This window comes from Musa acuminata, chromosome BXJ2-2 (genome assembly GCF_036884655.1).
Source record: "Musa acuminata AAA Group cultivar baxijiao chromosome BXJ2-2, Cavendish_Baxijiao_AAA, whole genome shotgun sequence".
In the NCBI taxonomy this organism is placed as follows: Eukaryota; Viridiplantae; Streptophyta; class Magnoliopsida; order Zingiberales; family Musaceae; genus Musa; species Musa acuminata.
The window spans coordinates 28,174,458-28,187,793 of record NC_088339.1 but is presented as its reverse complement, the minus strand read 5'-3'; the positions used below and the strand labels follow the sequence as shown (position 1 = coordinate 28,187,793).

The 13,336-nt window shown below is 40.7% G+C and overlaps 2 protein-coding genes across 5 annotated transcripts; one reads left to right on the top strand and one right to left on the bottom strand.

The window, feature by feature from the left end:
• Positions 1-378: 378 nt before the first annotated feature.
• LOC135583251 (transcription factor PCF6-like) lies at positions 379-9,202 on the top strand. Of its 4 annotated transcripts, none has more exons than XM_065096310.1 (4): positions 379-1,043; positions 1,239-1,397; positions 1,507-2,974; positions 8,803-9,202. In XM_065096310.1, the coding sequence occupies exon 3, from the start codon at positions 1,647-1,649 to the stop codon at positions 2,928-2,930; it is 1,284 nt and encodes a 427-aa protein (XP_064952382.1). In that variant the 5' UTR covers positions 379-1,043; positions 1,239-1,397; positions 1,507-1,646; the 3' UTR covers positions 2,931-2,974; positions 8,803-9,202. The 4 variants fall into 4 exon arrangements, with proteins under 4 accessions (XP_064952382.1, XP_064952381.1, XP_064952380.1 ...); XM_065096309.1 differs by having other exon boundaries at positions 1,204-1,397; XM_065096308.1 differs by having other exon boundaries at positions 379-1,397.
• A 515-nt stretch (positions 9,203-9,717) lies between these two features.
• On the bottom strand, positions 9,718-10,869 carry LOC103976285 (protein TIFY 5A). Its single transcript, XM_018822565.2, has 3 exons — positions 10,728-10,869; positions 10,543-10,651; positions 9,718-10,052 (listed from the first exon to the last, which is right to left on the bottom strand). Exons 1-3 carry the CDS (start codon positions 10,787-10,789, stop codon positions 9,834-9,836), a joined length of 390 nt encoding a protein of 129 aa, XP_018678110.2. The 5' UTR covers positions 10,790-10,869; the 3' UTR covers positions 9,718-9,833.
• Positions 10,870-13,336: the final 2,467 nt, after the last annotated feature.

The following is a 13,336-nucleotide window of genomic DNA, read 5'->3' as shown; positions in this document are numbered from 1 at the left end:
ATGTGGGCCCATCTTGGTGTTGAATCTCAGGTCACAGGTGGCCGATCGAGTGGCGTACTGCGGAATGTTTTGGTGGAAAGAAATCGAAACAGTGGAAGAGAAGAAGAGAAGGGTAATATCGTTAATAAGTGAAACTTGCCTGCGATTCTTATTGTACGGAGCTAACGCGCCGTGAGGAAGCGGTAACGCTTTCCGTTAATGGGAGGCTTACCTTTGCTTATCGGGTGACGCGTCGCAGCGTGATTCGCAAGGATGGTATCGGGTGTCCGAATAGCACATGCAGAGGAGAGACGGTCGAGGGCAGAACGGTAAATAAATTTAAGTGCAGGGCGTAAATGGGAGGGGGTGTCCTCAGTATAAGAGGTGGGTGGGAGGAGGTGAAAGGGGGCGGCGGTGTGTCCGAGCTTTCCCGATAAGCTCGGTGATTGCTCGAAGGGCAACGCCTAGGGTTTCGATCCACGAGCTCTCTCTATCTCTGCAACCTTTTTTTTCCTCGGATGGATTAATTATTCTATGATTTCTCAGCAAGAGAACTATTTTTTTATCCCCCAATCCGATCCTTGCTTCCCTTGCTCTCCGCCCCACCAACTCGTGCTCACACCTACCTAAGCCCTCGAGCCATCCATTAGATCATACTCTTACTACGGCTGCTGGTACTTTTACCTCGCCGAGAAGATTGCGGGAGGAGAGGACGAGATCGAGGTCCGGTAATGGCGGATTCTTGTCCGACGCGGGTGTAGCATTGCACCGGTCTCATTTGGAAGATAATTACAGGCTGGAGGGCGGCATTTGCTGCGGGAGCTGTTTGTCGTTTCGATCTTGATGGGAGTTGGAGGAATGCAGGTCGATCGGGGTTGGCATGATTTGAATCTGGAGAAAAGGAGCGATTTTGAGCGTGGGAATTCGTGGTTCTCGGAGTTCGAGTGGGTGATATGAGAGGTCTGGGAAGCCGAAGCATTAGATCGAAGCAAGGCGAGTTTAGTTGACAAAGACAAAATTTTTGTGCGTAACATTGGTGTTTGATCGCTGAGATTTCCAGGCAGGTTCGTTCTCGAAGCGAGCATTTGCTTTTCTTCGCTTCGCTTCGTTGCTCATTTTACTGTCGTGTCTCGTATGGTTTCGTCTTTAAAGCTGCTACTTTGATTAAATTGGCTGCTGCTTGTGATTCGTGTTTTCATGGTTACGTTCTCAAAAACTCGCCAGAGTTCGGCGTCTCATACTGCCCTAAGTGGTTGCAGTCATTGCGGGAGCTGCCACTGCACTGCAGACTTCCTGCAGCCTGGTGAGCAGCGGGAGGGAGGGTCGGGGGGGGAGAGAGAGAGAGAGAGGCGGGAAGGAGGCAACCACAGGTCATAGCTGACACCTCCGACCACGATGGCGATCCGGAGCGTTTAAAGGTCTCGCCTTTCCTCTCCGTTTCTCCTTCTCTCTTCTCTTAACCTCTCGGAGTACTACAATTGTGAAATCATCATTAATGCTAAAGGACAGCCTTCCGCTGATTCTCAGAAACCCGACGCCCCAGAGCTGACATAACTCCTCTCAGACACCCCTATACAAAAAGGAGATCGAGAGGGGGTGATAAGAAAGGAGTGGTCGAGAAGGCCATAAAGATCCGTTATTGCGCCCAGGTGAGGCATGAGAGCTACATGGAATTGGAGGAGAACAACCACGCTTGCAAGCGTTCTTGGGCGGCGGGCAATGGCGGTCAGGCGGCCAAGATAGGGCGCACGGAGCACCAGGACGAGGACGAGGAGGACGGCGAGAGGAAAGGTGGAGGAGGAGCTGATACTAGCCGCTGGGGCCCCTGGCAGCATCACCCGTCGTCCAGGATCTTCCGGGTTTCGCGTGCTTCCGGCGGAAAGGACCGGCACAGCAAGGTCTACACGGCGAAGGGCCTCCGCGACCGGAGGATCCGCCTTTCCGTCTCCACCGCCATCCAGTTCTACGACCTTCAAGACCGCCTCGGCTATGACCAGCCTAGCAAGGCCATCGAGTGGCTAATCAAAGCTGCCGCGGCTGCCATCAATGAGCTCCCTCCCCTCGATTGCTTCCCCAAGCCTCCTGATCCTTGTGGGGACGAGACGATGAATGCCGATCGAGATGTCGAGCCGAGCTACGACCAGCAGCAGCAACAGCAACACCCGTCGAACAAATCCGGCTGCAGTAGCTCCTCGGATACCAGCAAAGGCTCCTCCGTCTTGTCGCTCTCACGACCGGAGAGCAGCATCAAGGCCAGGGAGCGAGCACGAGGACGAGAAGCAAAGAATAAAGAGGATAGAGACGATAGCGGCTACATTGTCGCCTCTCATCATCGGAACCTGAACCCTCAGACCTCCTCTTTCACGGAGCTTCTCACCGGCGGCAGTAACAGAGCCATCCCTGTTGCCGCAGGCGACGGGAACTCCAGCCACAATTGCATTCAGAAGCAAGTCTCTAACGCGGACTACTTCGGCCAAGATTGTCTCTTTGCCCAGTCCCAAAGGAGTCACCCGCTGCCGTCAGGGTTTTCCTCCCAATCTCACTTCGGAAACAGCTCTCCGACGGGAATGCTGTCGTTCAACATTGCTGCCGCCGGCGACCATCCAGAGATGCAGCAGTTCTCTTCCCTGCAGGACCATCTCTTCCCCTTCGCGGCGACCGGCAACTACAACCACAACTTCTCCATTTCGTCGGGTCTTGCAGGTTTCAACAGGGGGACCCTTCAGTCCAATTCACCAGCTCATTTGCCTCAGCTGCACCACGACAGTCACAACCACCTACAGAGGCTCTCTTCTACCGTCGACGGATCAAACCTGCAATTCTTCTTCGGTTCGGCTGCAGCCGCCGCCAACGCAGAGAACCAACTTCCGGCAGCGTTCGACGGCCGCCTGCAGCTCTACTACGGGGATGGCTATCGGCATTCAGACCTGAAGGGCAAGGGGAAGAGCTGAAACAATCAGCAAGATGGTGGCTTTTTGTCCGTACTCCATTACTGGTAAGAAGTCATTTCCACCACTCTCCTGGCTATCTAGAAGATCATTTCATTGGTCTATTACTTTAATCAAATCAAATTTGTCCGCATTCTCTTTTTTGCATAGCTTTTTGGGTTGTTGTGTTTTGTTGTCATACGTTCCTTTATCGAGGTGTTAAATTGAGACGAACTTTTCTCGATGTTGCATGTCTCAGTTAGATTCCCTTAGCTTTTATGACCTTACAATGCCCGCCATGGAAGAGAGCTTTAATGGTGGATCGACGGGTGGCAATGCTGGAATCCTGTGTTCCCTCATTTTGTTGTTTATGATTGACCAGCTGTCGAGATGTTAGGACCTATAAAGTCTGAATCCGATTGAAGGGGTAAAACTTGTTGCTGCCATCCATCTATACAACGTCAACAGTAGCCTGGCATTCTTTTGTATCCCAAGTTTGCACTGCATCCGGACCTGCTGTTCTTTTGTCCCATGGGGCCATAATCCAGAATCAAAGTTTAATATAAGTAAAGAAGCATTGTTAGAAGGATAAAGGCATAGGCATACTATTTGAATGGGTTTATCTAGTAGACATCCTCAATTGCCACGAGAATGATGAGGAATCTCATGCTTTGACATGGCTGGTCAAAGGCAGTGTAAGATTAAGGAAGTCAAATGTACATCTTGCGATAGTCAACTATAGAAAATAACAGCTGTAGATTGCCAAAATACCTCGTCTGGTACTTGGAAAAAACATGTAGCAGAGATTAATATTGCCAGAATAAGGGCTTTATGGGTTTCATATAGGCATCTTTAAATAAAGCAATCGTCTCTTGATACTAAAAAGAAAATACTAGAATTGAGAACAACTCTAACAAGGACGTAGTAATGCGTCACTGATTTTTGTCCAAGTGACCCAAGATTAGCAGCATACAATTCTTCATTAGAAGTCTAATTAAAATAATTAGCTGAGTTCATGGTTCATTGCTTTTATGCTGGTAATAATCCCTTGTCATTGATGCTTTGTCTAATATATATTCTGGCATTTCAGGCTTTGCACTTGTAGCACACCATCTATGAAATTTTCATATTCTTCAAAAATTTCACTGATAGTTCATATCTTTTCTATGCTACTTTACTCCATTCTCTTTCATCTATTCCCATCACATCCAGAGAAAGATTCATGAACGATGACTGTGTTTGCATGCCAATTATTTTCAGCATTATCAAATCACCTTCCTTTGGGATATTAGAGAGAATAACTATTGACCATACAAGTCTTTCTTTTGGTTGAGATTTATATTTCATGATTACAGATGGCAACTAGTGAGAAATGAACAATCATCAACCAACTTTATCCCTCTTCATCCCTATGCATTAGTGCTCAAGCTGTCTTTCAGGGTTTAAATGAAGATTGGATTTTAGTCAGTGACAGGGAGAAAGAAATATAGAGAGCAATTGACTTTGTAGTGCCGACAGCAGTTCTAAACAATGATATCATCATCTGTGTTGTAATCAAAGAGCCTTGTACTAGAAGCGATGAAGTTATATTCAGTCTGTCAAGTCTTAAATTGGAGAGTCCTACATCGCGAGGAAGAGTATCCTGAGATGAGAGAGCAGTGAGAAGAAAGGAAAGAGACCATAAACTGAGTCCCAGGGAACTGTCTTCATATCCACACTAGTTGGAAAGTCTTTGAGTTGAGTTTATCTTCACTTGATACTTTTTTCTTCCTCACAGTATCATTTGGGTGCCAAATCCTTACTATATTTGTGCATTTCTATTTTCAACAAGTCGTATTATAGCTACTACAGCGTTGGCTCTGAATATCTAGAAAGCTAGCTCATGGGGTGCAACAAAATTGAGAGAAAAAAGGGTAAGTGACATAACAAGTGGGAGGTTAACATTCTAAAATTTTTCTAATAGTGATTGTGATTAGGTTGAGCGCACCGATGCCCTGTCAAAATCGACAATGTATTATTGAATGGTCAAGCTAATGGTTCAATTTCTAGATTTCTGAAAACATGTGTGTTCGTCAAAAGTAGGCAAGTCTCTAAATTTTCTACAAGTCTGTTAAAGAATAGAAATCCAGACTTTAAAATTGGCATGATTAGGAGATCAATATGTTTTGTAAAATGACTTCTAGCAATCTATGTTGAGGTATGTGCAGATATTTTCAGAAACTAAAGATGAAAGTCAACTATTTTTGAAAAGGAGAACCAAGCACTGCTCCAAGGGTCTATCCGTATTTTTCTTACTTCGTACACTTTTCCTTGCTTGTACTTCTCTCTGGTTTTCACTTATTTAGGTTGAGGTGAATGCAAATCAATCTTTCTACTCTAGCCATTGTATGTTTACAAGATTTGAATTATACTGACGATCCATTATGCACTCCTTTTTTCAATTTGTTCTCTGAGTTTAAACTTTGAACCTTTTCTTTTCTTGATGTAAATGTGGATCATGCCAACCATTTTCATAGAAAAGCTGAAAAGAGCAATTCCAGATACTCATGATTCTCCTTTCTAAAATCTACTTGAACTCGAAGAACGTGAAGATGTATGGATTAGTATCATCATCTTTGAGCAATCTGCTGATATCACAGAACTCTTTTCAATTATGAATGTCATTTTTTTAAATATCTTTTTATACGTTCATAGGTAAGTAGATAAATGTTATTTTATTTATTATTTATAAATATTTATTATAATTTATTTATTCATCAAATCACAAGTAGAAAAATAAAAATAATTATATTAACTTCAAGAATCATTCAAATGGTTCTACCTAGCGATAGAGGAATGTTCACTCTTCGCTGGAATCTGATTTAGTACTAGAGGGAGGCTGCTTTGAAAATCAAAAACAAAAAAAATTCAGCAACGCTGAATAAGAACCCCAAAAGTCAACTCAAAATGAATATATGATTAAAATTCAATTATCCCATTGACGTATATCAAAAACCCGAAGAAGCACTCCCCCAACAGTGGATGAAGAGGCTTTATCCTAAGGATGAGTTTGTGTTCTCCCAACAGTGAATGAAGGAAAACTCATATCGTACTCCCAACAGCGGATGGAGTGGTATCTCTCACCCACTAAAGTGGGGACACGTTCCTCCCAACAGCGGATGGAGGAATCGTTCAACCGTCACGTCTAACGGCTTGCTAATCCCCGAAAGGAATCGCCCTACCTGCTCTCGGTAGGGAAATAACATAATCTCACACTGATCATATCCATATCGAGATGAAATAACATATTTAAAATATCTCTTTCAAATATCATCAATATCAAATAATACAAATTAACCATAGTTCAATCAATCTAATTGAACTCAATTTACTAGAACCTAACTGAACCGATCTCTAATCCTCATTTAAGTGGTCTGGAACCATCCTAGACTAGTATAATTTAGACTAGATTAAGTTCAATTTAGGTTAAATTGACTTGAATAAGTCAATCAATTCGGAATCACCCTGAATCCAATAACAATATTAGACTAGATTGGGTCATCCCATCTACTCGTCATGTGCATTACACATGATTGGATATGCATCACACAAAGCTGACCGAGCTCTGGCCCATGGACTGATCATGTTCGTCACATGTGATCGCCCATGATGGTTGGACTTGGTTAGCTTACGGGCCAAAGCTTGACCCGTGGGTTGGGCTTAGCTTATGGGTTGGGTCTGGTCTACTAACTAGGCCTGACCAGTGGGCTGTGGCATGACTTATGGGTTGGGCCACGCTTGTGAGCAATTTCAATCCAATTTATATCCAATTTCGTACTACAACATATATTCACTAATAATTATATAAACAAAAATATAATAATACATTAAAATATAGATTATGATATAAGCTTTAATACAAAGAAATAACCTTTTAAATTTAAATAGACATCATATTTTTAATGGACGTATAATTTCAACATATTCTAGTCAAATAAATTTTAAATTATTCAGAATAACATATTTTAAATTTCAGATAAAAAATCAAAAATTTTAGATAATATATTTTAATCTAACAAAAATTTTAATCCAGATAAGATTAAAGATAAATTTTAATGCTAAGAAATATTAAATATTTAATACATAAAACATGTCAATTTTTAACATGTTTAAATTTAAAAATAAAAATCTTAAGCAGGAATCAAAGAATGTTATAAAAACTTCAACATATTTTAATGCAACAATACAATTTTGATATTTAAAGAATTGATAAATATTTTCAAACTAGCTTTCAACATTTAAAGAATCAAACTAAAAATTAAAACTTTTATTTTCAAGTAAGGTAGGGAAACCTACATCTTGTCAACATGGTGTAACTTCTCATTCCTCCTACTGGGCTCAACTAAGTGAGAAACGAAGGAGAGAAATTCTTCTCCTTTAATAGGAGATGATGAGCCTCCATTAAAGGAAATTTATTTTTTATTTTTATATTTATTTAATATAAATTATTTCTATTTAATGTACTAACAAATATGATATCGAATGCTTAATAGTTATTTCCTAATTTGTATTAACAAACAAAGAAATAAATTAAGATTTCCTAAATTATAATGGTAAGTAACAAAAAAATTAATTTCTAACTTAATTATTTGATTTGATTATATTAAAAAAATTAATAAAACCCGTAGGTTGAGGACTCAGTTTATGGTTTGTGAGATGAGATGAGCTAGAGTTAGAAAATATAGTATCTCTGTATGTTTTAATAAGGAAAAAGAGATAGTAACATCCTAATTAATTTTATATCAAAATAACTTATAAAAATTTGATAGATATATTATTATTAATTTTAACCTAAATATTTTGACTAGTGATTTGAATTTAATAAAATTGACAAGTCGATTAGCTCATCAAATTCAAGACAAATAATATTAGAGCTAACTTAGTATCCTCATGGATATAGTCAAAATACTAGAAGTGGTGTGAAGTTATCATTAGACTATGACTCACATGATCTATAACATATTAGGTCAGAATGTGAAATCGTCTAAGTATTTCTAGTTAATAATTTAGATTAAACAAAATTGACAAACTCATCTAGTTGAGAAAGAGATAGTACATATAATTCTTTTACAACCAAATACAAAATTAAAAGTTTTTCTATCCTATATCTAAAGCTAACTTGTGATCCTAATAAGAATGGAGATAAACAATATGAGTAATAAAGAGTAATAAAAAAACACAAAACTAAAAGAGAGCAAGGGTAGATTAAACCGTGCAGAATTATGCACATGGTTGGGCTATTTGTTTTGTTTTTTTTTTATTTTTCATTCTTCTTCTCTTTCATCAAAGATATCAAATGAAGCTTGGTCTTGTGTGAAGGTGGAATAGTCAGAGATCATGGGGTTAACATAAACCTGCAATGACCAGATGTTTGACTGAGTCTAAGCTCTATATTATTGCTGGTAAGTTTTATCCTATGGAAATGGACAGGTTTAGCTTCACTGATGAAATCTATGATTTGATCTAAGCTTAATCCATATTGCTACAGCATTAAACTTGCCTCACTGTGACACAACATGTAGATATCATAAACTGTCTTGAATGACAAATTTATTTTTGGTCAAGTAAACCCAAAATGGGCAGCCCAAGATCTTTGCTTCATGTGCACTACCTTGTTTAGGTGGTTCCTATAAGACAATTTAATCCAAACTAATAAGTTTATATGATCAAGACTGGGTAATAATATAAACTATTTTTATGACTTGATGCTGATTGATGGTAATATGGCTACCATAATAATGAGTACAGTCCCAGAATCAATCTTGTGGTTCTTTAGACTATGTTCCTGTTTGAGTTACTTAATGAGCAATATTATCCAGTGTACTTAATATAAGCTTCACATGGATGGATGATGCAGGGAGGAGCATGGAAACCTTCTCTAATTACCACCTGCAACATATTATTGGTCTCATTGATGACTCCAGTAGCAACCATTCACTTCTATAGTTATCTTCTTCTGGGTGGAGGGATAAACCTTGTGGTGAAGTGTCATCTTTCTTATGCTCTCCTAGTGGATATGGAGATCATCCAAAGCTGTCACAGTGTGAAATTTGTTCACTTGTAGGGAAGGTGGCTCTATCAATACACTCTGTTTTAAGTTGGAGCATGTGTATCACAATTATTACCAATCTAGTGCTAAGTCTGTCTGTAAACTATTTCTTGGTGCTTGTACTGATGGTATTTGTTGAATGCATCCTGTGGCACAGCAAGAGATGTAAATGAGCTAAAATTCTCATGATGATCCTTCATTTTTATTAGGAGCAGTATTATAGCTATAAGAACCAGCATCTGCAGACATGGTCTTTGGAGTGTGAGATGCCTATTAACTCTGCCAAGCTAACATCTCCTACATGAGCCTCCACAGAAGAGATGCAAACTATCAATCTTCTCCTTTGAGCTCATGGACATGAATCTTGTCTTGTGATTTGGTGCAAGTTTATTCTCAACCTTCATATATGAATCTGAACTGTGACATTTTCTCTTCAACAGCAAGCATTTATCAATGATCTGCCAGATTTCTTGTTCTTATTCTGGATTTGCACCCTGAAAAGTCTGGATGACTTGGGCATAGGCCATTCGACTATACAGGAAAAAAAAAAAAAAAGTTTTCTTCCCCGACCCCGAATTCGATAAACAAACAAGAATTTTGGTTGTCCATCTGTGTAACATGAAGGAAAAAAAAAAAAAAAAACAAAATCCTTGAACATGTTTCATGGAGAAGTTTGGAAACTCAGCACTACTGCATTGTGGACTGTAACAAAAATCAACCGTATTTGAACTGTGATTTTTCCATCATTTGCATACAAGTTATATTCACAAATAGCCTATCGACAGTGTGCGGATGTCTAATTTGCTCATGAAATGAACTCAAAACCAATAGTATGCTTGCTATGACTTAACAGGGAACATTGGATGCAGTCTGTCGTTGTAAGGAGGGAGTGCACTTTGTCTAGACTTCCTGTTCTGAAGGAACTGCTGCAGTGATCGAATCATTGAGAGCTCGGCACTGTCTGGCTTCTGCTGTGGAGAAAGAAGAGAAGATTGCTCGTTCTTCTTCCTCATCTGGTCATCCATCTCTCTCTCGGCCATGGAGATGATGTTTCTTGCCTGTTTCCAATAATATATAAGAAACCAAAACATCATCCATTGTAGCATGATGATGAAAAATATTTTTGTTCTTGGATCAAGAAATTAAGTTAGAAAACCATCTCATGTTCTGAAGAGTCAGCAAAGCCAGAGTTTGGTCTGCTAACAGCACAGAGCAAAGAGACTAATGGCTATGAGAATTCAACCCACAAACATCTGAACTGTATACCACACAATTTTAGTTTTGTTGTCTCATGATTTGTAGAGAGAATGAAAGGTGCAACAAACCAAATTTTAGTTGTCTTATGGATGGTTTAAATTAAGTACTGATAGAGAGAATGAAATGCTTGTAAGACAATTGTAATAACGTAGATTACAGAAGCAAAGAACTTTCTGAAGAAGCAGATGACATAGATGAATGAACTCACTATACGATGCAGAAAGACTCGCTGTATGAGCTCAGGTTTCTTACACAAAATAGGAGGAATATTTAATGGGAGAGATGACGAACCTCCATCTCCGTTACTTGGCAGGTACAAATCCGACCATCGTAGAAGATTGTGATCTGCTGCTGCTGCTGCTGCTGGGTTTCTCCTGAATTCCCAAACGATTCCTCCACACTACACCAAAGTACATCATCACCGAGTTAAAAGCAGAAGCATGTTTGAGGTTTTGATGACATCAAGAACACAATACCTGCTGCTGCTGCTGCCGAGACGAAGTCGAAGGTCGATAGGATTACAGCCAACTCCCATCATGTCTCGTGTCTTCCTCTTCCTTCCTTCCTTGGTCTTTAGAAATATGGTTGGTTGGTGATCAGACGAAGCAGATGCCGAGGGGGAGTAGAGAGAAGCGAGAGGGAGAAGTAGGACTTTATAGTCTCCACAACACGCACCGGGCTAAGCAGTAGCTGACGACGCACGAAGAGCAGTCGGTCGTGACGGCGAACCAAACCACGTGGAACATGTGTTCCTCGTGTCGTAGGGCGGAGGTGGGCGTGGAGAGACACCACCCATTCCCATTTTGTTTACCGGCGTCCGAGTTTGGATTTGCCATGCGATTAGTAGATAAGTTCTTTTAACTAAGATGCCGATATTTAATTTTTCTATTCCTAATCTCTATTTTAACTTAGATAAGTTCGAATCTCATTTTTATTATTTATTTATTTATTACCAAAATAAAATAAAAACTACACGTGTTAATGTAACTTTGATAAGAAAATAAAATAATAAAAATATATGTAATTCTTTGTGATAATGTGACCCGACATAATCCAATGCAGACCGCCAAACTTTGAAACCCTCGCGTCGACAACGGTAGGACCCAACTCGTATTGGATGGACCTTTTCATCCTGGCTGGCTATTGGGTGACTGACTTGACGGCCCCAATTGGAAGCACAATTTCCACACTGATTGAAAGCAAAAAACACATTACTAACTTGTCATCACAACTACTAGTCAACTGAACAAGAATCAAACGTCTCAGTCAATTTGGTAATCCCGTCTTAGACTGCACCGCGCTGGATCATGTTTATTCTGACGACCTTTTGACTCGCAACAAAATCTGCACCGTCAGATTAGAAGGCCACAAAAACTTAATATTCTTTTCCTCCATAACTTGGAGAGGAAAGCCCGTTTTCCTTTTTCTTTAAAGACCGTGGAAATCGCGAGACACTAAAAAAGGGGCAAATTACGCAGTGATTGAAGCACATCATCACACAGTATATCTAAAACGAAATCTCTCAAAGATTATGTTAGGCGAATCTTGGGAACAATCCGTCTCTTTTCAGATCCAAGCATAATTCACATGCACGAGAAAATGACGTGTGTTGCTGTTGTTGTATTACGTAAATGCTTGTCTAATAAATCACGTGGAAATCGTCGCACGGCGCACAAGAATCGATCAGAGACGTCGACTGGAGTGACGCAGCGCGGAGGCGACGCCCAAACGTCCGTCCAAAACCCGCCGTTGACACCGTGTCGATTCCGCAGCTCGCGGAGCACGCGACGCACATTGGTAAAAATATTATTTTTATTTGTTTATATAAAAGATATAAATGGAAAATTAGGTGGCTGAGTCGATCTTCGAATACATTAAGAGTGTGACTTATTTCGTGTCGGGAATGAGGGAGGAGGGTTTCGACGATAATAAAGATTAAGAAGGGGTGGTTGAGATCCGATTGGGATCCTCTACGATGCGTGAGATCCGATTATTTCTCCAATTCCACAATCCACCGTTCCCTTGATCTCAATCTGGGATCTCAACCATTCACACATGTGGGCCCGATTCGTGGAGAGATGACCACGGATGGACCGTCAAATGTCAGATGATTAAGGGATGGTGGAGATCGGTAACTAATTGGAGGGTCGATCTCGATCCTTACTCGAAAACATTGCATCCGACGGCTACTACTCGCCCTAATCATCGCCAATTCGATCCTCAGATCGCCTCTTCGGTCGCATCCCTCTTGTGATTTGATCCGCCCGGGGATGGCAGCGGCGACGGAGACGGCGGAATTCCTCTTGGCTTCCACGAATCCGGTCGACTCTCCGTGGCATTGTCTCGAATCCTTGGCAACATCCCTTCCAGGTTGGATTCTATCCAACCTTCTCCGGGATTCTTTTCTCGTGACCTTCGAGGAAAGTTTGCTTCTTTTTGTTTCTGTTATTCCTGTTTGTGATCCCGCTCCCGCGGTCAAGTTCGATGTCTTCCGGACGCTTGCATTTGGTATCTACATCGACTTGTCGGACACAGACAAAGGTTGATGCGGCTACAAGTTCCGCCGCCTCCGAGCCTGGGTAAGTTCTTGCTTACCATAACATTCTAATCTTTACCATTCACATTTAGTGATCGCAATATTTCCAGTTAAATCTTTTATCATTTCTTCCCAATTTCACATGACTTGAAAGGCTTTTTGGGGTTAAGTATATATTCCTTCATCCGATTAACCTGGTAACCTGGAGATATATCCTGGTCACTTGGTGTTGCATAGGCATCAATGTCTGTTGTCAAAAATATCATTTTCTTACCGAAAATTGTTGCTGGTTTCATTAGATTGTTGCATCAAGGAGTAGACAACTTTTATATGTTTTCTGTAGTTCAAAAGCTTATTGCTGGCTCATGACAGTCCTAGTGGTACAGGATTGATCAAAGCACATAGTTTTGAGTGAGACTCGTTGGTCAGACTCCTTGTTTTGTAAGAATTTTGGTTCAAAGTGGTATTTCTGATACGAATGGCTCCAAGTACCTGGTAGCTACTGTAGAGCCAGGGTCCTTAAATTTCTTAAGAAGCTTGCTGACAATG